We start from the raw sequence: 26,020 nt of genomic DNA on the forward strand, positions 1-26,020 counted from the left end.
ACTGTCTACGTTCTTTTTCATTCTTACTGAATGAGAGGTGTGATAATGAGTCTCCTAACCCTACAGGTGCTCTCTCCTGCGTCCTCCAGGGCCTCTCTCGGCACTGTGCACAGCAGATGCTCAACAAAATCCCCTCCAAGAGCCTTAGTCAAGAAAAGTGATTTTCAAAAGCCTTAAAAGTCCCCTCCTCCAACCAAAACATTGAGTTCCTTTCTTAATAGAAGCTCAATATGTAAAATTAGAGCGCTGGGGGCAGGGGAAATGGAGGCACCTCCATGGGGACACTGGCCCACACCACCAGCTACAATGAAATGCTTACCTAGACCACTGCAAGGTCTACCAGATTTCTCAGCAAAGAGATCAAGAAGTTTACCCTGGGGGGAGGGTATAGCTCTGTGGTAGAGTGCATGCTTAGCATGCACGAGGTCCTGGGTTCAATCCCCAGTACCTACTTCAAGAATAAATAAATAAATAAATAAACCTAATTACCACCCCCCCCAAAAAAAGAATGTTTATCTTTATCCTGGGTTAACGAGTCAAACATAGCTGAAGGAAATATAATCTCCCCTGGAGTCATAAACCACTGTTGTATACAGTAGTAACTTTAAATACAGTAGAGTCCAACTATAATGCTACATCATGGACTTGAGTATATTACTGGTCAAAATCACAGCCCACAAAGCAGAGAAATTACAAAAACTGGGCATGAAATGCTTTAGCCTATAATCAAGTATTAATCTCATATCCTAATACCCACGTTATAATAGAATTTCTCGAAAGTTACTTACCAAGTCAAACCACCTGCCAAGCCTTTCACTAGATTTTCCAGTATCATTAAGTACTAATGAGTCCTTAAGCAATATGGTTTTCTGCATTCTTATGGTCTATAGACTAAATATATTTGCAATTTTTTTAAAGTGTGTGTGTGATCTGCAAATACCCAACCCAAAAACAAAAAACCCACCTCATCCCATAAAGAAGCTTGATCTACTAGAATTACCTCTATCTGCCCACACTTTGCTTCTAATTTGATTTATGTAATGAGATTAGCCACGTTACCACAACAGGAAAAGGCAGGGCTAAAATCAGCTTTAACAACTTAGGGGGCTAATCCAATGGAAAAAATTCATAGCCTTGGAAATAGGAACCCTGGCCTTCCACATGCCAAGCTATCAAAACTATCTCCACCTGAGGTCATTCTTGTGCCTTAAGTACTGAGTAACTCTAATGAGAAAAAGCAAAAAGGGGGCTAAAAGCTGGGGGTTGGGGGGCAGGAAAAGTCTTTGGCAGGGAGGCATAGAGGATCACCAACAATGGTCCCCAGTCATGTATGTGAGAAGACAGCTTAGAAAGTAAATGAGCTTTGATTATAAAATTTATAAAAAACTGGTTAAACTATAGAAAAAAGGAGTCAATTTCAAAACGCCCCAACACACTCAACATATTTCCCCCAGCTGCCTCCAGGCAGTGTGTGTAAAGACCAGAGGCGGGAAAGAAGGCAGCCCAACTGGAGAGATCCCAGGGGCTGACCTGCAGAGGGCCTGCTGGGGAGTGATGGGACATGAGGCTGGAAAGGTCTCCGTTAGTGGAATTAGCATTTTCTAGTTCAACCAAACTCAAAACATCAATTAGCTTTGGTTTTTACTATGCAACCCTCCTCCCAGCCCCCATTAGTTGCCAAACTTACTGATTTTACCTCTATGAACTTTTAGGCTACATCTCCATCCTTTCTCGCCCCACTGAAGAAAGGACAAGAGCTAGAAAGCATACAAATGTAACATCTAGTTTATCCTTCTTTCTACTTAATTTCTGACTCTTAACTATGATTCCTAAATACCAAAACTCACATTAGTAAAAAGATATTTTAAATAGCCTCATTTACATTGCTCATGGAATTTTATGATAGATGACAAGAAAACATGAAGAAATTGCTTTTCACTCCAAGAAGAATTAACAGGGAAAATTTCAGAAAGCAAAAGAAAAAAGTCCTTACAGAACTTTCAGTTTCTCAATAGTGATGGTGTTTCTTATTTTTTAAACGTGTATATTGAGAAATATTAAACATCTATTGGTTGTTTAAACATATATGAGCTAAATATTAGCATTAATACTTATGCTTCTGTATAAATACTTACAAATCTAGAGGAGTTGTCGTTCCTTACAGTCTTGGCATTTCCAAAAGCTGGCAGGAAAGAAACAGATGTGTGGTCAAACATGACAGAAAAATAATTTCAACCCAAAAGATAAAACAACTGTAATATTTGACATCTATAAATCCTAGAAATGCAATCTTCAGCAATGACATGTCTGTCCAGAATGTCCACAGAAGCTTCTTAACTCAAGCCTTGGTAAGTTGCTAAAGCTTCTGTGTCTTAAGTTCACAGAAAGAGTCGTTCCTAGGATTCACGGAAGTTTTTCAAGTACCGCTCTAAATTTAAACTCGTCTAATTCAACATCTTTTAACTGTTCTGACAGTAGTCAGCTGAGTGGCTAGCAAGCAAGGCTTCCGAGCTCTTCTGCCATGATTACCAGTGAGTAAGGTTATTTCAGAGATAACTACTTAGTATTATCAAAGGCTTTATGAAACTCAATCGATGAGATTTCCAGATGGAAAAAGGCATGAGAAACTTCAAATTGTTCAATTAACTCTGAAATAAAGCTATATAAATACATAACTCTACAATACAGAAAGAGTAAGAGATTTGGAAACGAACGTCATTTCCAATAGACTAAAAATGCTACATAGTTTCATTAGTTTAAGTCCATCAGACCTAAGTGAAACTTCCCAGAAAAAAAAAAAAAAAAACAACAAATCAACCTACAACGCAAAATCCAAGTTTGTCCCAATCTTAGCTGCTGCGAGGAGCCAGAGTCCCCCAAAGGACTTCCTTTTAAAGGAGAGCACATAAGAATCATAGGGGTGACACTGCCCAAGGCACAGGATGCTCCTGTCACAGGAAGTTCAGTGTCATAAGGTGAAAGGACTGTGTCATCAAGCTTGTGCATTAATCTGGACCAGGTAGCAGAATTAAGTGGAATAAATGTAAGTCATATAAGCAGAGGGGATCCCTGTTTCATGTTCTGAAGCCCAGAAGCACACCTCGCACTTCAATGTGTAAACCAATCACCTGAGGATCTTGCTCAAGTGCAGACTTTGGTTCAATGATTCTATGGATGGGCATGAATTCTTCATTTCTACCAATACCCTCCCGCCCCTCCCTGAGGTTATCACTGGGACCCACGGGCCACAATGCAGCCAGCAAGGACTGAAGAGTGGTGATGTGGCAAGCAGAAATCAATCTTTAGACAAAAAGGCCAGGCATTAAATCTCTGGAAGCCTCCACAGCTTCATTAAATTAAACGGAAGGAAGAAGATTAGAGTAATAAGAGCACAAATGATTACTAATGGCCAAAAGCTGGTCCAAGTTTTGAAAGCAATCACCTGATCAAGGTGTGGGAGGCTCTCTTTGGATATTCAGTAGCCAAACCTGCGGCATTATTCACATTAGCTGGTATTTTTATATTTTTGATTGTTTTATAAAAAAAAAAAAAAGGTTCCTGCTCAGTTAAGACAAAATTTACAGCGTCAACACCGGGAAAGTTCTTTGATTCAGATTCCACTTGGAATGGATACGGTTTGGTACATCCCTGACACCAAACTCTCTCTTTAACAGAAAATAAGCTGAGATGTTACACTGAGTGAGGAAACCTGAACACGGGAAACACTCAGAAAAGGATGCTTCCTGGAGAGGTTCACAGCCTTATCCTCCATCCACCACCAGCTAAAGCAGCCTTGATAAGGCTGAGTGTTGACCTAGTCATCACGAAGACCATGACACTTTTTGTGTTTTCACAGGCTAGTTCTTTGTGGTGGGTGTGAACATGCAGGGCTGCCAAGTTAACTGATTTGCACAGCCCCAGAGTCCAGCTCGAGATGCTGATACATAAAGGAGAGTTTATTGTGGCTTGAAGGTCAAGGGCAAGTGAAGGAATTGCTTCAAAAAAACTTTATTCAGGGCGCCATTTGCAAGCCATAAACCATCTTTTCATCAAACAAGTCTGAGTTGCACATTACTCAACGCAGCTCTAAACACTGAAGTCTTTTATTGTGAACCACAGAATCAAAAACAAGCGTTCCATTATAGAAGACTTGAGACACATGCCTCAATTGTTTTTTTTAAGTTGATTGTTCTGAATGTTCATTTACAGTAGCAGCTCCAGTTAAAAAGTAAGCATTCCCATAAAAGATAATACATGCCTACAGTAGACATTTCTTTCATTTCCTGCACCGGGGCCTAGTTTCAAATACCATCGAAAAAAGGGCCAGATTCTAATCACAGATGCAAGCTATAGCATTCCACAGTGTTCCTCCTTTAGATCACCGCATTCTTCAAATAAGCATCTACAGAACAACACATGTACAGCATCCTAACACAAGCAAAAGACACTAAACAGGAAGTCAAATACTGGAATAACAAGATGAAGAAGATACGGCACTTTCTCTACGAGTTAAGGTACTGAAGGAGAAGAAAGATCAATAACAGTACGATAGGTGTTTCAGCCTTCGCTTCTCAAAAGCAAAGTATTTTCATGAATCTTGTTCCACTGTCCAGGAGATAAAGATAAATGCTATCTCCTTGTTGTAAAGCGGAAGGAGGGGCTAGGCCTGAGTCACAAAGATAACGGGCAGGGTTCTGTCCCTCTATACTGGGGGTCCCCTCCCACCCCAAAGCAGCTCTGCTTTAATCCATGTGAAATTTTGACCTTCCATGACTTCGAACAAAGGGGTGAACCAAACTACTCTTCCAGACTGGAGATTCTGATTAGGGGGCAGTCCTGACCCCCACAGGAGACATTTGGCATTGTCTGGGGACATTTTCAATGGTAACAACTAGAGGCAGCGTAGCGACTGGTGCCCAGTGGGCAGAGGCTAGAGACGCAGCTAAACACCCTACAGGACAGCCCCCCGCAGCAAAGACTTATCCAGTCCAAAATGTCAACAGCACCAAGACTGAGAAATGCACGCTACCCCAACAACTGCATTAAATGACAACGAAAGACACACTTACAATACAAAGCAATGCAGAGGGCTTTCCATCAACAGGGAAAGGCTTTGATTTACTGTTTGCAACATAAGGACGGCTTATACTGATGGTTTATGACAACCTCCATGGCAATAAGACTTATCTCTGGCTTTGTTTTCTGATGATATTATGAACCGAATGTCTGTATCCCTACCAAATGCATATATTAAAGCCCTAACTCCCAATGTAATGGTATTTAAAGGCGGGGCCTTTGAGAGGTAATCAGATGAGGCCATGAGCCAGTTGGCTCCCACCCATCACCCGCCTCCCCCTTCCACACACACGCACATGGAGAGGTCACGTGAGCACACAGCTAGATGACAGCTGCCTACATGCCAAGAGGCCTCAGAAGGAAACCTACCAAACCGGCAGGTGATCTCAGACTCTGAGCCTCCACAAGTGTAAGAAAATTAATTTCTGTTGATTAAGCCACCCAGTTTATGGTATTTTGTTACGGCAGCCCAAGCTGACAAACACAGCGGCCAACCACAGAAGTTGAGCTCCACAGTCACGTTTAGGCTTTCTGTAACCCTGAAAAAACTGGTCCTCAAATGTTTCTCTAGCATAGTCTTGGTTTCCCTGACAACAGAAACAACCAGCCACAGGTATTATCCTGAATGACAGACAGAACAGCACTGCACGTTACATCGCTCTTTTCCACCAAGTTTTCCCAGCCGTCAAGTCAAATGCAAATTATCAGCTGATTATTATTAAGTAACACATAAGTAATTCAACTAAAAATTGAAGGGGAAAAAAGTGATTGCAAGTGGGAGGCTCCCTTTGCATGAGTAAACTCTTCCCTTCTCCAGGCATGCAGAGCCAAGAGCCGCTAACTGGCTGGGCAGGTCTGGACCTGACTCTCCTCCTCCCACCTCCCAGCACACCTGGTACCCAAAGGGCCCTGAAAACTGAACCCACCGTTCAAGTCACACTGATCAATGTACACAGCAAATCCTACCTTCCAGGACTGGGTTGGACTGTAAAAGCTGTTCTTTGACTTGATTCACTTCTGCTCCTTTTCCGCACACAGCTGCTACGTAGGACATAACAAGCTTGCTGGCCTCTGTGGGTGAAAACAAGTCATACTAATAAGTTAAGCAGAATTTTTTTGTCTTTAATTTTGGGGGAAGAGTTTTAGGGGAGAAGACCACAGTGTTTTTCAAATGCCTTTTCTCCTGGGAGCAAACAATGTTTTGGATACCTTTTGAAATATTCAGTGCTTTCTATTCAGACAAGCCAACTAATTCAGATATCCTAGGAACTGCGCTTAAAGGTTATCACTGGGTTGGATGAGTAAACATAGTCAGCAAACTCTCAGGAGAACTACCTTCCTAAAGCAATCGTTTATGCACAGTTACTACATTATACACAGATGATTCAAGTCAAAATGAACTTGATACCCTGCGTGTCTTTACCAAATGTGTTTTTAAGATTTGAAAGAACTGTGTGTCCTCAAAAATATTTTCTAAATCGAACTGGTCTGCTTACAATCAGATTAAATTAATTACTCTGCAACCTGATTAAAAAAAACTAAGAAACTAATCTAAGGATGTGAATACAAGAAATACAGACCTTCCAAGTCACGTCCTGGTTGCTTCCTTAGGCTTTGCTAGTAGAAAGCATGCTGCTAAAAGAAGCAGGCCACCTGAGGCACACGAGGGGTTCTCAGCTCACACTGGTAAGGTGGGACAAATCCGGTTTTGCTGGATTTCTCCTTCCCCTATCAGTACGTCTCCTCTCAGCATCTGCTTCCTAAAACCTGATCCTTTTAATAGTGAATCCCAAGGAATGACAATAGATGTTTAGGGGAAATAAAGTCCAAAGCTAAATGAATTTGGGGCCACAGTGAGTTAGAGGACATGAAATAGGTTCCCTTATTAAATGGCTTCTTAGAGGAGCATGGACATTGTGGAACTCTGGAGAAAAGATCTAGAAAGCAGCATTTCCCAAATTTATTTGCCACAGAATCTGTTTCTCATTGAATATCCTAGTTCTAATGTTCCATAGTCAGGATCTGGGAAATATTCAACTATTAAATGACAACAGAGTGACACAGGAACCCACATCTGGGCAGTCAGATCTTGCCTTCTTGCAAGACTTTGCCCTGGGGCGACTGTCCAAGGGTAGGAGAGCCTTCCCCAGGTGTGAGTGGCGGTACCCCTACCTATGGGGGTGAGGGGACACATCTCAATGCTGCCATTCCTCATGGGGAGACATGCAGGTGGCTCCCAGCCCCATTTCCCACCACTGAAGAAATAATAAATGAACAACTTAAATGTGACCTTGGGCGCATTGCCTAACATGTGCTTCAAAGCCTATGAACACCACAAAAGCATAGACTAATAAGAGAAGCCACTAAGCACCAAGAATCTACGCAGGTCCCATCAAGTTCTCAGGGAGTACTAGCAAACATGGTGCAGGGGAAGCAGAAGATCTCATGGAGCCCTGAGAACTGTGATGGGAGGGTGAGTACTTCTTCAGGGGTTAAAGTATCCTTTCAGTTTGCTTTCTGGATTATGAAAATGGGTCTAAATAGATCCTGGGGGTCTGCGATGACAGGTTTCTGTTGTCTGCTTTTAAAGACTGTAACTGAGAACATCAGTCATTTCATCTTTGCAATACCCTTCCTCCAAAGGGCATCCATGGTCCCGTGACACATCCTGCATTGTTCTCAGGGCATAACTACCTAAAGGCTGGTGAACCGTACGTTCACACTCCTGTTGCTCAATCAGGCTGACCTGGCCTCAGTCATGCACAAAGAGTTTATATACTACTAAATTTCATCTGACTTCTTAGTGCTACATTTCCCTCTACCCACCAGTCCAAACTGGAACTCTTCTTCTGTGACTTTGGGATACTCTGTTCCTCGGCTCTCTGGCTTTCAAGTTCAGGTGAGGCTGCCCTCCCAGTTCCTGACATCCTCTGCTGTCTGGTCTCCAACTGTGGGCCAACTCTCCTGAATGGACCATGCATTCCACCATACAGTTTGGCCTCTGACACAACTCACCTCCAGGCTTTCTTTCTCAACACCCTGCTCTCTCAGCAGCATTCTCTGCTCCCCATCCTCAACTACACTCTCACATGTATTATGTACATTCTTCTTCCTTGACATAAATTTCTGGTCTTTCTACACATTATATTATTAGAAGACTAGAAGCATTTACAGACAAAATAACTGTTCCAAATAGTGGAGCACACATGTACACATATATGCACACAAACACAAATATATGCATATTTTAGATGAAAATAAGTTTTCTTTTAGGTAAATTGACAAGAAATATTAAAAGTCCAGGCTATTTTGCTTATTCCAGTGATTATGGACCTAACTGCAGCCAAATCTCAAACTCTAGATACATGGCTATACAAAGTTCTCTGGAAAATCCTGCTCAGGACAGACACCAGGGACAAAGTGGGGTGTGTGTGTGTGTGTGTGTTGTGGTGTGTGTGTGTGTGTAGGGGCAAGGATGGTCAACAAAGAATGAGAACCCTTTGGAGGCTGCTAGAATTGATTTGATCTCTCAGAGACCTTTTAATGGCCTGAACGAAATGGAATCAAATTCTCTCAGGGTCAAATCTGTTTAAAAATGGCACCAGGGGCAGATCTCTTGGAATCTGGATTGGACTTACATCATATGGCTGTTAAATTGTATGTAAACTCACTATACCTACTGAGATATAAAGATAGGCTAACTTAAGATGAAATTAGGAACCATTTTAATTAACTTTAAAATCTATTTAAGTAATTCAAATATAATTTTTAAGCATACTTCAAAGATCCTTATTTCTACGTTGTTAAAAAGTTTATTTTTGGAAGCTGGGATTAAGGGTGATTTTCTCCAAAGTCTCATTGTCTAAAAGAGACAACTCTTAGAATTTTTTCTCCTGACATAATACTTGATCTCTAAGTCAAGTAGTTCATGAGATTGTCATTACTTTAGAGAAAAATAAGTAAACCAGCAAGGACAAGTTGCAAGGTCCAACATAGTTTAGAGGACTGTTTTCATTATATTTCATCATGCTGGAAACAGGAAATAATAGTTATCTCATGAGGCCCTCTGCTTCATTTCCTTTGGCTCTTCTGTGCTAAAGTCCAAATAAATTTGGATCTTTATTCAAATGTTTAGATATTTATCCAGATCAAAACTTTACATAATAACCTCTATGAATGAAAACTATCATATTTCTGAGGAGAATCAAGAATTAAACTCTCATCCTCCATAGTGCAAAGTCTAGTTTTTGAATCACATTGACTATCATGGGGACCAACTAAACATGACCTTGGCAAGCACAGCATAAAACCATGAGCATTTTCCAAAGCAGTACTTTTGAGTGACTGAATATATTAATCCAGTAATCATACTCTCGGTGGCAATGTCTTAAATGCTTGCTCTAAAAATTAAAAGGATTCTATTTAGGACAAAAAGGTATATTCTTCATGGGTACTCAAAATTCTCAGAAGCACTGCCATTCTCATTTGATACAACATTGTAAAATGACTGTAACTCAATAAAAAAAAGTTTAAAAAAAAAAAAAAAGCACTGCCATTCTCGACACAAGAACCCTGGCATTTAAAATTGGCAAAATACAACGGCATTGCTTAGAACTGATTCTTAGTTCATCATTTTCTCTAACTCATAGAGAAACTTACATATGTAACTTTATGTACTTTCATAATTTATATATGTAAATTTATGTACATATATATGTTTGAATGTAACGTGAATCCTAAAATTCATCAAGTTGGACAAACAAAACATAAAGTCTTCAAAATATCTTCTCACCAGGAAATAGTAGAAGACTTAGGGTTTAACAGATGTTCTGCACTAATGAACACATGGCCTATAAGAAAATACTTCTAGATCAAAGTATCTATATCAGAATTCATTTCTACAAAGAATGGAAAGGGGCTATAGATGAGAGTTCATGATTCTGGGGATTTTAAATTCCCGTTAAGGTAAGAATGATAACTAATTTAACTCTGCATTCTCTGGTAACTAGCACCGGGTTGTGAATAATATCTATTATATAATTATGTAATAATATAATTATATAAGTTCATATACGATAATATTAATTATGTAAGAAAGCACTGTGAAAGAGCAAAAGCTGAATGAGAAAGGGGAAGCAATGAAAGGCATTTGCAACCATGAGGACAAAAGGTTGGGAATCTCACGGGCAGATATCAAAACCTATGCATGTAACTGAGCAGGCTCTGCGTGGAGTCAATCACTGTGTCAGGACACAAAGGTATGAACATAAGCAAGGCTTATTTTGAGTTTTTTCCTGATCTAATAAATTTATCCAGGAGTTAACAAGTATCTATGTGTGCATTCATAGATCATATAAGTCATATATAGATCATGTAAATTATACATCATCTATGTCATATACCTTTACACACACACACACACAAATATTGATACATTTACCTACTCCTATACCTCTCTTTCTCCTTAGTTAAGATACCAAGTTTTTCTAGGGACTGAGCTTACATAGGTCTGATGGTCCTAGAGAGTAAAACTGCCTAAATCAAGGAAGCCATCCTTGTGAACAATGCAACAAGGACTCTGCAACATAGAGGAACACCATTTTTCTAGCAAACCCGAATCTGCGGCGCTGCAAAATAGCCCAGCTGCAGCACATCCAAACTGATCTGACAGGCAGCTGTGAACTGCCCCCATCATGGTACAAAAAGCATGGGTCTTGCCATGAGAAACACAGCCACTGCTCCAAGAGGAGCCATGACTGGTGATGTTTTCATTGAAATACAACTATACATAAGCCGCTTGGCCTCTGAAAGTTGGTCGCAAAGTCTCTGATGATTCAGATAAAGCATGTGGGTCAAGAGAGGCCTTTCTCATCTGAGGAAGAAACAAAACAAAGCTCACTACATTTTGGCCTTGAACTTGCTTAGCTATTCAGCTTCAGCGTGGCTATATTCAGTGCTGTAAAAACGCTCATGGATGTTTAGGCTACAGTAAGTCAGTGACATCTCTGTCGCTGACAGAGGCAGAAAACTATCACAGATGTAAAGCAGCACAAGGTCATGCGGGGTTCAGAACCAAAGGTCTTAACGAGCAAGGCAGGCTTCGTAACTCTTCTAGCAGATGGCCGAAGAGTTCCTAGAAACTGATGTAACTGTAAAATTAGAAACCAAATCATTTATAATGCTTTCTTATATCAGGATCAGCTTCTCAGGCCCACAGTTTATTCTGATGTCCTTGGAAAAAGGCGGTTATGACCATTCCCTCACGTTCTGCCCCCCCTGCCCCCATCAGTGCTTGAATGCTTTTCCACCAACTATTTGTATTCATGGTAGTGAGCTGTGAGCTCATTGCCTAGAAATAGTTGGGCACTTTTATGAGACATGATGAAATTTTTATTTAGCACAGCAGTAATGAACTAAATAGGACCCCAAAAGACTCAAGGAGTTCACGCCTCTCCCTGAGTGCCCATGTGATCCAGCCCTGCAGTGCAAGAGTGTCTCCAATGTTTAAAGCCAACAACATCATCATCTGCCAAGGAGGGGTTTACAACCTCGTTAACTTAATTACTTCTTATAAAATGAGCCCTCTGATGCTACACGGTGGTTCTACACACACTGTTGAGTAAGGACTCTCACTGGAGAGAGATACTGTTTATAAGTATACAGCACATTCTAGGCCCTCAGTAAATGTTAGTTTTCTTCTTCATTTATTCACTAACACAAGAATTTTAATAACTACATGTACCCATAAACAATTTTAGTTAATAAGATAATGTAACATCTCAAAAATGGCCTGGCATTCCTCTCCCCCACAGAACTGAGATTAAACCCCGTCTTGAAATTCTTCACACACTGTGCTGCAATCTCTGTATTATTTTCCATCATTTCATTTTCCCGAAAGTAATCTCCATGAAACAGAGACATTAAACAACACACAAAGTCCACATTTTACTCAAAACTATAGTCTAGTGACAATTAAAACCACATACAATTTGAAACAATCTGTGTACCACTGCTTCCAAAAAGAAAGAAAAGTAGAAAAAGATGGGAATCAACAAGCGAAACACGAAATGTCTCCATGGGGACGAGGAGACAGGAGATGCTGCTGGGATCTATAAACGAAAAGGCAGGACTCAGCAGCTGGCAAAGAGTGTAGTTGAGTGGATATTTTACAACAGCAGGGGAGGGTACAGCTCAGTGGTAGATCAAGTGCCTAGCGTGCATGAGGTCCTGGGTTCAATCCCCAGTACCTATATTAATTCAATAAATAAACCTAATTACCTATCCACTCCCCCCCAAAAAGATGTTAAAATAGCAGGTCTCAAGATTAGTGTTCATCTCCCAGCACTAGGAGTTTTGGTGATGATGGACAACTGAAATATCGCGAGATAACAGGAAGCACAGGAGCTGGAAAACAAGACAAACGTTTCAAGTGGCTTCTAGACAGTGCTGCTCAAAGTGTGGTCTGAGGACCAGCACCACTAGAAAGCTGGCTGGCCCATAATTGCTATTTTCCTGGTACTGGTCAGCAACAGACTAGGGGAGAAGGAATCTGGTGCTTTCCGGTGGAAAGCTGAGAAGCGCTGCTCTAGGGTGTCTGGGGCACCCTCCTCCAGCCTCCTGCCAGCAGCAGCCCCTGACCCTGTGCGCTGGAAACAGAAGTGCCTACCAGAGAAGAAGGCGATGACCCTGCGGAGCAGCTGTCCACTCCTCACAAGGGCAAAGGGCTCCCAGGAAGGACTAAATCCAGGGAAGATGATAGGATTTCAAGTGGCAAGTAGGTCACTGAAACCAACAGGACAAGTTACTGAGTAGAAAAATATCAAGAGAAGAGAAAAATTTAGAAAAGAAGAATGAACTCCATGCCACCAGCTTTCCACCAGAAGAATAAGGTGTTTTTGTTTTTCTCAGAAAAGAATGAACACCCACCCTGTGAAGCTGTAACAGCAACTTCCACTGAGTTTTTCAGTAAGGCAGGCACACGAGCCCACCATTTTGCTCCAGGAGGAAGCAGCATGGTTTATAATCTCTGAGAAGGAGAAGGTCATAAACTAACATGGCTAATTAGTGGCTGTGCTGTCTGCTTGGAACATATGTTCCAGAGGAGATGGAGAACTGGCCAACATCAATCAAACCAGTGACCACAATCCACTTCTGATGACTCACTTAGGAACAAATCAGACTCTCAAAAAATATGTATCTTTTGTCATGATGAATAATGAGTAAAAACCTAAGAAAATTAATAGGGTTAGGAGTATTTTCATCTCTTCCTCCCTTATGCTTAAATAAAAGATGTGCAAAGTCAACAGGCTTGTAGATACAGTCAAAAGGACTGGGGTGGGGGTAGGTGGCATGAGATACACCACCAAGTCCAACTATTACTGTCAAGGGACACAGTTTTTAACTTGGCTTGCTATCATTTTCACTGATCAGCTTGGAAACAAACAAGAAGCTGTACTGAGTCTAAGAACTAAGTTCTATTTCACGAGAAAGAACTGATCAGTGACAGAGGAGCAAAAACTTTCCCCCAAGACACCAATGCCCTCTTAATGTTCTTACTGGAAAGAAAGAGTTCTGAGCAGCCAAAGAGTTCACAAATTTCTGAGCAAATTCAGGTAAGAGCCCATACCCAGAGTTCAAAAGGGGGTGGGAAACTCTATATAAGGACACTATACACAGTAAAGAGCAAATCTTTTAATGAAAAGTAACATGAGCCGCCGTTAGAAGGGGAGGAAAGCATGAAGGGAAGTGCAGAAGAAGGTAGGGTGAGATTAAGCAGAAACTTGTGCAACAGGCCCACTGTGTTTGGTTTCTATTTTTGTGCAAAGGAAATTGCTAAAAAACTTTATATAAAAAAACTCAAGGCAAACAAACATGGAAAAATCAATATACCAAAACTTATGAGATGCAGCAAAAGTAGTTCCATGAGGAAATTTTATAGCTATAAATGCAAACATTAAGAATAAAGAAAGATCTCTGGATGGGGGGAGGGTACAGCTCAGTGGCAGACTGCATGCCTAGCATGCATGAGGTCCTGGGTTCAATCCCCAGTACCTCCACTAAATAAATAAATAAATAAACCTAATTACCCCCCAAACACACAAAAAAGTGTGTGTGTGTGTGTGTGTGTGTGTATAATAAACCCTATCTTATACTATTCACAAGAATTAACTCAAAATAGATTAAAGACTTAAATGTAAGACCTGAAACCATAAAACTTCTAGCAGAAAACATGGAGAAAAACTCTTAGACCTTGGTCTGGCAATGATGTTTCGACTACGACACCCAAAACACAAACAATAAAAGCAAAAATAAACAAGCGGAATTACATCAGACTAAAAAACTTCTGCACAGCAAAAGAAATAATTAACAAAATGGAAAGGCAACCTACTGAATGGGAGAAATTATCTGCAAGTAATATAACTGATAAGGGGTTAATATCCAAAACATATGAACAGCTCATACAACTCAATACCAAAAACAAACAAACAAAAAACAAACAACCCTATTAAAAAATGAGCAGAAGGCCTGAACAGACATTTTTCCAAAGACATACAGATGGTCAACAGGCATATGAAAAGATGCTCAGCATTCTTAATCATCAGAGAAATGCAAATCAAAGCCACAGTGAGATATCACCTCACATTTGTCAGAATGGCTAATAGAAAAAAAACACAAGAGACAAGTGTTGGAATGGATGTGGAGAAAAGGGAACCCTTGTACACTATTGGTGGGAAAGTAAATTGGTGCAGCCACTATGGAAAACAGTAGGAAGGTTCCTCAGAAAAATCAAAAATAGAACTACCACATGATCCAGCAATATCACTTCCAGATATATATCCAAAGTGAACAAAATTACCATGTTGAAGAGATATCTGCCTACCCATGTTCACTGCAGCATTATTTACAGCAGTCAAGAAACGGAAACAAAGTGTCTGCCCATGAATGAATAAATAAAGAAAATGTGGAGTGTACATACAATTGAATATTGTTCAGCCAAAAAAAAGAGAAGGAAATCCTGCCATTTGTGACAACATGGATGAACCCTGAGGGCATTATACCAACTGAAATGTCAGAAAGACAAATACTGTATGATCTCACTTACATATGGAATTAAAAAAAATATAGACTCATAGAAACAAAACGTAGATTGTTGGTTTGGGGAGGAGAAGGGGGAAATGGAGGTAGTTGAAGGTGGTCCAAAGATACCAGCTTCCAGTTATAAGATGAAGTTCTGGGGATCTAATGTACAGCATGCTGACTACAGTTAACACTGTATTGTATACTTAAAAGTTGCTAAGTCAGTAGATCCTAAAAGTTCTCACTATACACACAAAGGTAACTCGAAAAAAAAATAATTTAAATGTGCCAAGAGTATGATCCAGTTTTTAGTTTTAAAAATCATTCTGTTGTCTGTGAAAAAGAATTGTAGGCAGGCATAAGGGGAAAAGGAGAGACCCATTAGACATTGCTACAAACAGAAATTAGCAATGATCAGAGTCCTATCTACAAAACAAGAACGTGTTACAGATGAAAGTTATGAAAATACCATCCTCCTCTTTCATGGACTCATCAGTTCTAATCAAAGAAACCCACTGACACCAGCAGTTCTCACCGGTCCACGTCTGGACTCAGAGAGCACAGCTCTTCTGAACCTTCTCCAGGTAGCTGGGCACCATGTGTAAAGTCACTTTCTCACTCAAGACCATCAGTCAAATTGCTTTTATTAAAAGCAGCAGGGGGGGGGGGGGGAGGCATGATCCATCCATTTGAGGGTTTGTTTTATGGGGAGGTTGCCAGTCTGTCTGAAATATATATAAAAATCTCAATTCTTTAGACTTGAAGACTTCTCTGGAGTGAAACTCAGCATTTTCCTGGTGCTCTCCCGCACTTTTTAGCAGAGCTAGGCTGTGGTTGTGGCCTCCCAAAACCCAAATAATTTGGCGTTCCTTAGCAAAGTGGGGAGGCCTCCCAGACTTCAGTGTCTTGGAGAAAAAGTAAAAGACCTTGAAGTAACCAGGAACTGCACCAGAAAAGCCTAGAATCTAGAAATAGACTCCCACATTGGTTGGAACCCCTCTGATAGGTGCCTGTTTCTTCATGTGAGAGGTGAGTCCTTCCCAGGGGCTGGTCCACCATCCCAGGCACCACCCTTCCTGCACAGGAGCCCTGTGAGCTGCGCACTAATGAGGCCCCACCTGCGCCCTCTGCTGTCACCCTTCATTCACCTCCCAGAGGAGACAGTAAGGTTGTCCGGTGGCCTTACCTGTTTTTCCTGCTCCACTTTCCCCAGTAATCAGAATACACTGGTCTTTATCTTGATCTCTTAGGGATCTGTATGCTTCATCTGACAGGGCAAAGCTGCAGGGGATAATGGGGAAAAAGTCCTTAGAATTCAGCTCTTTATTATGTTTTTATCAGATACAATAACAGGCTCTTTAAAAGGCTATTGATATGCTTTAGATAGAAAGCGGAGATACCACATTTTATTTCCTTCAAATTCTTAAGAGTAAATAAATAAAGCCATCCATTTTTGTGGCTCGGGTTACCTTCTCCTATGCATTTTCTATTAACTAAAATGGTACTGATGTGCTGGACTTGTTTTGTATTTATGGCTCTTTTTTTTTTTTTTTAGTCTAGGCAATTCAGAGAACCAAGGAAAACATTTTCCAGTACACGTCCACAACTGGATAAAGCTGAGATTTTCAGGACAAGACACTGGAGTTGCAAAACAATGAGAAAAAACAATTCAAACATTAGAAAAATGCTATCGAATACCAAATAGCTGATATTTTATTTACCAGGCTAGATACAGAGCTATTGCCTTCACAACTAATGACGGGAACTGTAAAATGGTGCAATAGGTCCGCCGTGCTTCTCGTCCAGTCCCCCTGTCAAGCACGGCCCCGCAGCCCTCATGTTGACCTTCCCCTCCTCAACATTCACTGACCAGGTAAATTTTGCTCCCTCCAGGTAACTGAAAAATATTTTTGACAATATGATGCTGTACTTAACATAGGGAAAGCTCCTCATTTAATTCATTTATGAACAAGTACTTAGTGAGTCCACCCTACATGAAGAACTAGAAATCTAAAGACACGTGCTAGGAATGTAAAGATAATTAAGACTCAATCCCTTTTCCCCCGAGTTCTCAGCCAAAAGTAGGGGAGAGAGATACAAACAGAAGGCAGTTAAATGCGATGATAAAGTGCAGAACAAGCCAGGGACCACACCTCAAGGGGGTATGGGAAGCGGTGGGAGCAATTTAAGAGGTGGAAATAACAGTCCTAAAGAATTCATTAGCCAGACAAAGGGTTTTTAGGCAAAAACAAAGGCTAAAATAACCTAGGGGCGGGGTGGGGGGTAGGAGCAGTGGCCGAAACGCAAAGCAGGAGGAACGGACAGTGGAGTGATGTGCTAGAGAGGGGGGCAGGCTCCAAATCAGAACAGAGGTGACAGGGAGCTGCAGAGCGGGCTGGAAGCAGGTCAGTGGCAGAACTGGACAGTAGTCAGAGCTAAAACAGCAACATTTACCAGGTACTGGAGGGGTCCCCAGGCCTTCAATAGAGTAATTTTATGTCTCACAACAGAACCACTAAGAATAAATCACTACTAATCCCACTTTAGATGATAAGGCTGCAGCTCAAAGTGAAGACAGGGCTTGCCAAGGTCACACCAGCAGCGTGATGCAGTGGAGCCAGAACTGACTCCAGCTCTTGACCCGGGGACACCCTGGGACACCCTGGGTCACCCTGCCTCTGCCTTCCCGACGGATCACAGGGCCACAAGAGTGCCTGTGAGAGAGACCAGCCTGGAGGAAGGAGCCTGATGAAGGGCTGGGGTGCAGGAAGGGTGTCAATGCAGCCGACCAGACCGCAGCCAGCCTTCCAACTGAGGACCTGGGCTTTTCTTCAGAAAGTGTGTGGAGCCATTAATACTGACAGTTTACCAGGCACTTTCAAAGTGCCAGGAGCTGAATGAAGTGTTCTCATATTCGTAATCAGATTTCATCCTCACAACAGCTCTGTGACGTGAATGCTATTAGCATCCTTAAAGAAAAAGGACCCAATGAGACTGAGAGGTGACAGGACATGTCCAAGATCCCTGTCCCAGGACTGTCCCAGGACAGTCAAAGCCTGAACCCAGAAACCCCTTGTAACCCATTCTTCCCCCTCTTACCCACTCTCCTGTGATCAACTGTGATCTGATCCTCTGCCTGAACTACCGAGGCCCCACGAGAGGGTCACCACGAGCCTTATTTGTAACTGTCATATCAATAGATCCACATCTTGCACATAAGTATGCTCTAGAAGCACTTATCAATGAACATATAAATAATAGAAAAGGAAAGAAGACATAATAGAAATATCTGCACAGGGAACTTTTTCAAGGAACTTGTTGCTTCAGCTTGTTTATGGGAACAGTGTACACTGATTTCTTTCCGTCCAGCATGTATTCCTCACCCTCAAATCCCTTTCAGCTATTCCTTAAATAACCAGTGCCTTCCTCACCGGCCAGGGTCGCTCAGGGGCCTCATCCTTCTCCGGGATTCTCCGATTCCCCAAGGAGGATGCAAGCATCCCCCTCTGTACCACTGCAGCCCGGGACAGTGTTAAACAGTGGATATGGAGGCAGGAGGCAACAAGGATGGATGGGATTTCCTGGGCCCCAGACCCACAACTTACCACCTACATGACCTCAAGCAAAGTCATTCCCCCCTAGGCTGAACTTTGATTTCTTTGGGTACAAAATAAAAAATGTAGCCACACACTTTAGCTTAGAGGATTAAATAAAACTATGAAAGCATGAGGGATGGTATAGCTCAAGTGGTAGAGTGCACGCCTAGCACACACAAGGTCCCCAGTACCTGCGTTAAAAAATAAATAAACCTAATTACCTCCCCATTACCAAAAATAAAAATAAAGTGATGTTATTTAAAAAAAAAAAACTATGAAAGCAGCTGAAAAGTAATCAAGTCCTGGATAAATGTCCGATGTCTTTCTGTATTATAATTGGTTATGCAAACATCTTATCCCTTATCAGGGCATAGCCTTTCTATGGAATTAACCTTAGTGCATCCCACAGAGCTATAAGCAAAGACACCAACCACATCAAAATATGAACGAATGAATGAGTGGATCCTCTCCAAGTCCCTGACAAAGTCCCTACTGGACTGAGCTCCGTGAAGAGTGGTAAACAGGAAATTCATGTCTTCTATGACCTTCACACAGGGAAGCAAAGCTTTACTTGGATTTCTTATTAACCTTGCTCCCTCCCATCCTCCCACCTTCAGACAATAGCTCAGCGATGCCACCATCATTTTCACCATTGGCAAGAAAGGCAGGAAAGCATGTTACAGCAAACACAAATGAACTTCTCCAAGCATACATATTCGCCGTCCTCTTCGTGGGTTAACACAGACCTTTTCCTCTGCTCCTAGGACTGCAAGTTAGCTTTCCATGTTATCCTAGTACCGGGTCCCAAATGATGCAAAATTACTTCTCACATTAATCACCACGTATGACTAACTGTGTGTGCGTATGTATATGCGTGCACGCACACACACACACAGAGCTTCAGAAGATCACCAGGTGACCCTGCCATAGGTTTATTTCAAATCAAAACACCTAGTGAACACTTTTCTTCTGTCTACCTAGACAGCAATGCATAACTGACGGCCCCTGACTCTGGGCTTGATTCAATCCCATGGGGAGGATATTTTAATTGAAGATAAAGGCTAAATGGGATAGTTATTTTGTCAGGACTCCAGAGAGCCACTGATTGCAAACTGCAGTGAAAATTTACCAATTAAGGTGCTTCGGCACTGGGACAGTTGGCTTGGGCTTGGACCACGGGCACACCCACGTCAAGCAGAGCTTAGACGTCATCAGACTTATTCATAAACACAGATCTTGACTTCACTTTGGGGGAAAAAAAAAGGGACAAAAGGGAGGCCCTGGAGAACACAAGCTCCCCTGCCAGCCATGTTCTCTTTCTCTCTGGCAGCATTAGCACGTAGCCATCACCCAGGCCAACATTTATAACCAAACTGAAACCACATGCCCGTCTTCCCAACCACCCTATAATTAAGGAAGCTAAATAAATCTTTAGAGAAGTTTTTACTTAAAAACACTTGTGACCCATATGCTTCGCATTATTTTGTGAGCATGTCAGCACTGTTACTTACCACACACAAGAACAGGCGGTTCATTACAGGACAACGACGACAACGTAAGGGGTGAGCGTGGCTCTCACCCCACCACATCAAGGGCGCGGGTCCATCCACTGCTGTCCTCTGGTTGAGCTCTAAGAATAGAGACTGCCTGCCATTTGAATGCAAGTCCCCCAGCTGCACTTCCAGATCAGCGAGCCATCTGGGCGCTGAGAGCCATCCTTCCCCGATACCAAGCATTCTGACTGCACGTTTGCAAACAGCTGTATCTATCTATTGCTTTTAGTTTTTGGAAGTTTGCTTTGGGGCTCATCTGTTATTTTCTGTCAGAGCGGAAGATTGGGTGGCATGTTCAAAATGATCTAGCCCGTATTTGTTCCTTCTCCACCCTTATTTCTGCTCAGCGTGTCACTACCCACAGTGGTTCTGCTTTTGTGGGCATCAAGGGTGATGGTGGGGCTCCGTCTCCCAAAACTCCATGCTCTCCACCCTGCTGTTTCCTAAGTTTATTTCACCTACAGTGCGAAGCAAAAAAGACGATGTGACGCCCAAAATATCACGCACCACCACCTAAAGCTTGGGTTCATCCAGCAGAGCCCTACTCTTCAGTCTCGCTGGCTCATCCCTAATGAGGTAGATGCTCCAGGCATCGCTCTCTGAAGTGGTCTAATCCCTTCTGAGGATTTTCAGTTTGTCATCTCTGTTAGCCAAAGTGCTTAACACAACGGATTTGGTCTCAGGAAACTTTCTGAACTTAGATAATGATTGCCACCTTTTCGTTTCTACCCGTTTTTTGAAAAGCTCTCAAAAACGGTATTCCCTTGCACTCCATTCTGAACCCCAGAATACTTTCAAATCACACTAGGGAAATTCTGCTTCTGAATTTAACCCTCTCAAAAATAGCTCCGTCTCCAAATTCTCATCCACATTGAGATTCACAAATCTTAATTATTTCTTTCTCATCTAGCTCTGGTCCAGTCCTAAAAACTTTGTGTGTTTTAATTAAGCAACAAAATAATAAGAGTTAAAAAAAAAAAATCCTAACTTCTAAGTGTTCCACCAATTTCTAGCTTCATTCTGAACCTGATTAAGGGCTTAAGCAGTCCACAACAAGGACATGGAAGAGAAGGAAAAGGAGGAAGGGAATTATGCGCCATGTGTTTTGCACAGTAATCTTGAGGTCTGTTTATCTGTGTATTTGCTTGTTTGTTTTTAAGGAGAGTCACAATGCTAGCCTTACTTGGGAAATACTGTTACCGATATCTGTCTATAATTGTCTCATATTCTTAACTCAGAAACATTCACTCGATTGAAAAATATCACGCTGTTACATTAGTGCCATGCCCTTCCTATCACATCTTAAGGGGAAATTAAGTTTTTATACTTATTTGTGACAAGTAACTATAGTTTTTTATCCTGGAACGCTCTAGTGCATTCTTGTCCTATGCCAGCGCAGGCACACGTCATTTTAATATGCTCCACTTCATTGCACTTCACAGATACTGTGTTTTTACAAATTAAAGGTTTCTAGCAACCTTGCATCGAAAATGTCTATCGGCACCATTTTTCCAACAGCATTTGTTCACTTTCATATCCCTGTCACATTTTGTAATTCAAACTTTTTCATTATTATTATATTTGTTATGGTGATCTGTGACCCGTGATCTTTGACATTAGTACTATGTCTTTTTTGTTTTGTATTTTTAATTTAATGTATGTATATTACTTACCTAAAGACATAATGTTATTGCACACTTTACAGACTACCATATAGTGTAAACATATCTTTTATATGCACAAGGAAACCAGAAAACTCACACGACTCACTTCATTGAGATATTTGCTTTATTGCAGTGGTCTGGAACCAAACCTACAATATCTCTGAGGTGTGCCTCTAGACCCATGGTAAATTAACATATTTAGTACAATACAGTTATCCTCACATAACCACAACAATGGTAAGCATTCCCAACTATCCAAGCCTCAGAGAAGAGAAGACCTAAATGGTTGCAAGATTTCTGTATTTCACTTAAAGTGGTACAATATTAAATCTATACAGATCTTGAAAACTTTAAGGTTGTCTGTTATACCATGGACAAACACAAAATAATAACACAAAGAGCTACAAAATAACAAAGTAATTAAGATGGAATTTTTTAAGAGGTTTTTCAAATTAGCCAAAAGAAGGCAAGAAAAGAACAAAAACAGAGGGAATAAGCAGAAAGTAAATTAGTAAATGGTAAACCTAAGTTCAACCATATCAATAATCACACTAAATACTAATGGACAAAATACTCCAATTAAAAGGCAGAGTATGTTAAAATGGATATAAAAGCAAAACTCAATTACACGAGTCATATTTAAAATACGAGACACAGATAGGCCAAAAGGAAGTCAGATGGGAAAAGATATACCATGCCAAAACTAGTCCAAAAAAAGAAAAGTGCATTGTACTTTTCTCCTTATACATCTAAACTCAAAAAGGTCCCTAGGTGCCATCTCAATTAAAAGGAGGATGCTAAGCCATGGTATGACATACAGCAGAGTACCAGTGAAACTTAATTATCCTCAAAAACTAGCTACAAGCTTTTTTCTAATAGCTTCTAATAGTTTCTCAATACTTACTAACTTCATATACATTCTTATGTTCTAAACATAATTAGTTACATTGCTTTCTTTAGGCAACATAATTGGAAAAGGCTTGTTTCTATTAAGTACAAAACAGGAATAATCTCATCTGGGATGAATCGTTTTAAGATGACATCTGTTCTGAAGTGACAACAATTAAGGCATCAAATAAAGCTCGGAAGTCATAAGCTTTAAAATAAGATATGACAAATAGGCACCAAAAGTTTCTCTTTTTTCTAGAATTACACTGGCTTTCAAAAAAGAGACTCCACAGTATTTCTGCAAAACTTCTTACATTGCCTGAGTCAACCTCAATGTACACCAGGTCTCTCATTTTTTTTTAATGGGTCACTCAAAAAGACTTTGACAGTCAAATGTAACCACTCTAGAGACAAAGCCACAGCACTTGAATGGTCTGTGTGTATGAAAGCGGTTCACATGTGTAGAAATGTTTTAAGGAATAAGAGAAATCCCTGTGTAATTAGACAAGGAATTCTTCTACCTCAGTATTAGAATTTATAAACAAAGCTCTTTATTTCACAAGTTCTCATGCTAGTTATGGGATATAATCCAAAACAAACAGCAAAGAGCACTTCAGGGGTAATCTTCTTTCAAGATTTTAGAAATTGTATTTACAGTTCTCCTGTGATGAAGAAGCTTTGGCGACATATTCATCATAATGGAGCTCTTCAAATCTACCCAGTCTAGGATCAGCCAGCTGAATGTCACTGGACAAAGCAGACACCTTCCTTTTTCCTGGAGACTGATGTGAAGGTGGACTGGGCCAAAGGGTGACTCTTTCCCAAAGGTGGGTTACAAAAGCCAGGTATTGAAGACATGCATTAGGATGTAGATAAGAAGTTTCAAAAGACTAACTTATGCCAGGAAGGAAAAGGACTGGACTTAAGACTTGAAGGCCGTGAGGAGGAAACATCTGCCTTTGGGGCCTGGAAGCTGCTCTTTGGAATTTAGTAATTCCTTGCGCTGCTGAGGACTTCCTTCTGAAAATGGTGCCCTGAGCATGAGAGGCCACGGGAAGAGACCTCCACAGGCCAGCATCCTGCCTTGGGCTTGGCAAGCAGTTACAAGCAATCATCAGTCTCTGCGGCTGCAGAGGCCTTATCTCACAAGTTAATGAAGTGTGTGGATGGTTTCTCCTGTCTTCAATCAGTCCCCTAATAACTAAAATGAAACAGTATGTGGAGGCTGGAGCAGAGCATCCGCAAGGATGGAGGCTGAGCTGAGAGGCATGACCTCCCTCACTGTGAGGGTGCGAGAACGAAGATTAAGAGAATCTGTCCTTGAACAGGAAAGACAGGAAGTCCCCCCAAAAGGCCGTGTGGGAGAAGGTAAGAAACACATCAGTCATCTCCTTAAAACATTCAAAAAGGGAAAAAGTGACTCTTACAGAGAAAGGTGTGTCACAGAAAGCTGCAAAAATCTGAACCCCAAGGCACGTGCAAGGACAGAGGCTGGGAGGAACAGAAGAACAAGGAGGAAATTATGTTATTTCCCTTCTCCAGAAATTAACAAAACACACCTGATCTGGGGGAAAAAACAAATAGACAACTAGGCTCTTAATTCAAATTCAATAAGCCCTCAGTGTATTTTTAGCAGTTCTTTTAACAAAAGAATACTAACAATCATCTTTTATTACCCAGTGCTCATAAAAGTAACTTCACAGTTACTATCTACAGAATAGCCTTTCCTGCTCGAGGTAAATACAATTTAAACAAATTCCCAAGACAACTGTTTCTAAGCTTTTTGGCAAAATTGCTTATTTCAACCAATTTCATAATCAGTTTTTATGACTTTATTATAGGCAACTCAATCCTGGGAGAAAAAAAAAAAACTATCCCAAGAGAAGTTATTCCAAAGACCATCCCAACTGTCCTCAGGACTTGATGTTTTATTCATTAATGTAAATAGAAAGATTTCAAGTCCTCAAATGCTAAATGATTTTCCGATAGACGTTTCTTACTGATTTAAAGCCTAAAAATGTGCCACATCGTATGCTACTTTGTGTGTCTTTGTGTAGCGTTGAAACACACATTCCTATCTAAGGTGTTTCACGCCACATCCCAAACAGTTGAGACTATGCAGTAAAGTGAATGTTTCGTGTTTACAACATTCATATGTCAAGCACTCTGCGTCATCCATAGCCCCCTAGGAGAGCCCCCCAGTGCCTGCAGGTACACAGGATGCAACAACATGAGATGGAGTTCCAGTGACCCCCTAGTGAGAGAGACACAGGGACACTCGTCCACGACAGAGTGCTGTGCTGGGGACCTTGCACGGCACAACATGCTGAAAAAGTGCTGAGAAACCTGGCTGTGGTTACCAAGGGAGGCGCTGGGTGGGGATGGTATCCGACTGGGAATCCCAAGTACACAATGCTTTGGTTTATTTAAAAAAAACAAAAATGCACCAAGAGGGAGTGGACAGTAGTGAAAGCTATCAACTTCTTAAGCTCTGGGCTGTGCTTCCAGCCTTACAGAGCTGTGCAGAGGATGCCTCCTGTACACTGCCTGCAACGGAGCAAGCACTGAAGAAAAGACTGAAAGGCCACATGGGACTAAGTGTGCATGTTACAGAATCAAGGTCACACATCTATCCACATTTGGAGAGCAAGATCTACCACCATTTCCTAGAGGGGATGCAAAATTGAATGAAATCAACAAATATTAATAAGATGTCTGATTATAAACAGACACACACAGAGACCACTGTGTATATACAACAGAATGCCTGGATTTATGTATATTACTGGGCAGAAAGGAAAGTGAACTGGCAAAAAAATAAATGAGACTTCCTGACAGTAGTTAAATTCAAATCATGATATTATAAGGAAAGAAACATTCTGGAAATCATTTTAAGAGAATTTAGTACTCATTAATTCAATCAACATCCCACGTGCCAGGGAGAGTGTCAGGCAGAGGAATACTAAATGATATCATCCCCACCCTTAGGTGCTCAGCTTAGAGAAATCATGTACTATCTAACTAGGTAATAATTTAGTCATCTGAGGACAAATCATTTGGTCTATGTGACTTACTTAAAAGACAACAACTATTCCCTAAAGCATGAGGGACATTGGTACCAGAAAAAAAATTTTTTCGAATTAAAATTTTGCTTGACTTCTTCATC

The 26,020-nt window shown here is 41.1% G+C and overlaps 1 protein-coding gene across 5 annotated transcripts in view; it reads right to left on the reverse strand.

Moving 5' to 3' along the window:
- MYO1B (myosin IB) overlaps nt 1–26,020 on the reverse strand; it is a 167,714-nt gene that overhangs the window by 71,743 nt on the left and 69,951 nt on the right. For all 5 annotated transcript variants that reach the window (XM_032480150.1, XM_032480152.1, XM_032480151.1 and 2 more), the window contains exons 4-6: nt 16,340–16,434; nt 6,043–6,147; nt 2,136–2,182 (exon numbers count right to left, since the gene is read on the reverse strand). In XM_032480150.1, the coding sequence (XP_032336041.1) occupies nt 2,136–2,182; nt 6,043–6,147; nt 16,340–16,434 (247 nt within the window). The remainder of the gene's footprint in view (nt 1–2,135; nt 2,183–6,042; nt 6,148–16,339; nt 16,435–26,020) is intronic.

Source organism: Camelus ferus, chromosome 5 (assembly GCF_009834535.1).
Source record: "Camelus ferus isolate YT-003-E chromosome 5, BCGSAC_Cfer_1.0, whole genome shotgun sequence".
NCBI lineage: Eukaryota > Metazoa > Chordata > Mammalia > Artiodactyla > Camelidae > Camelus > Camelus ferus.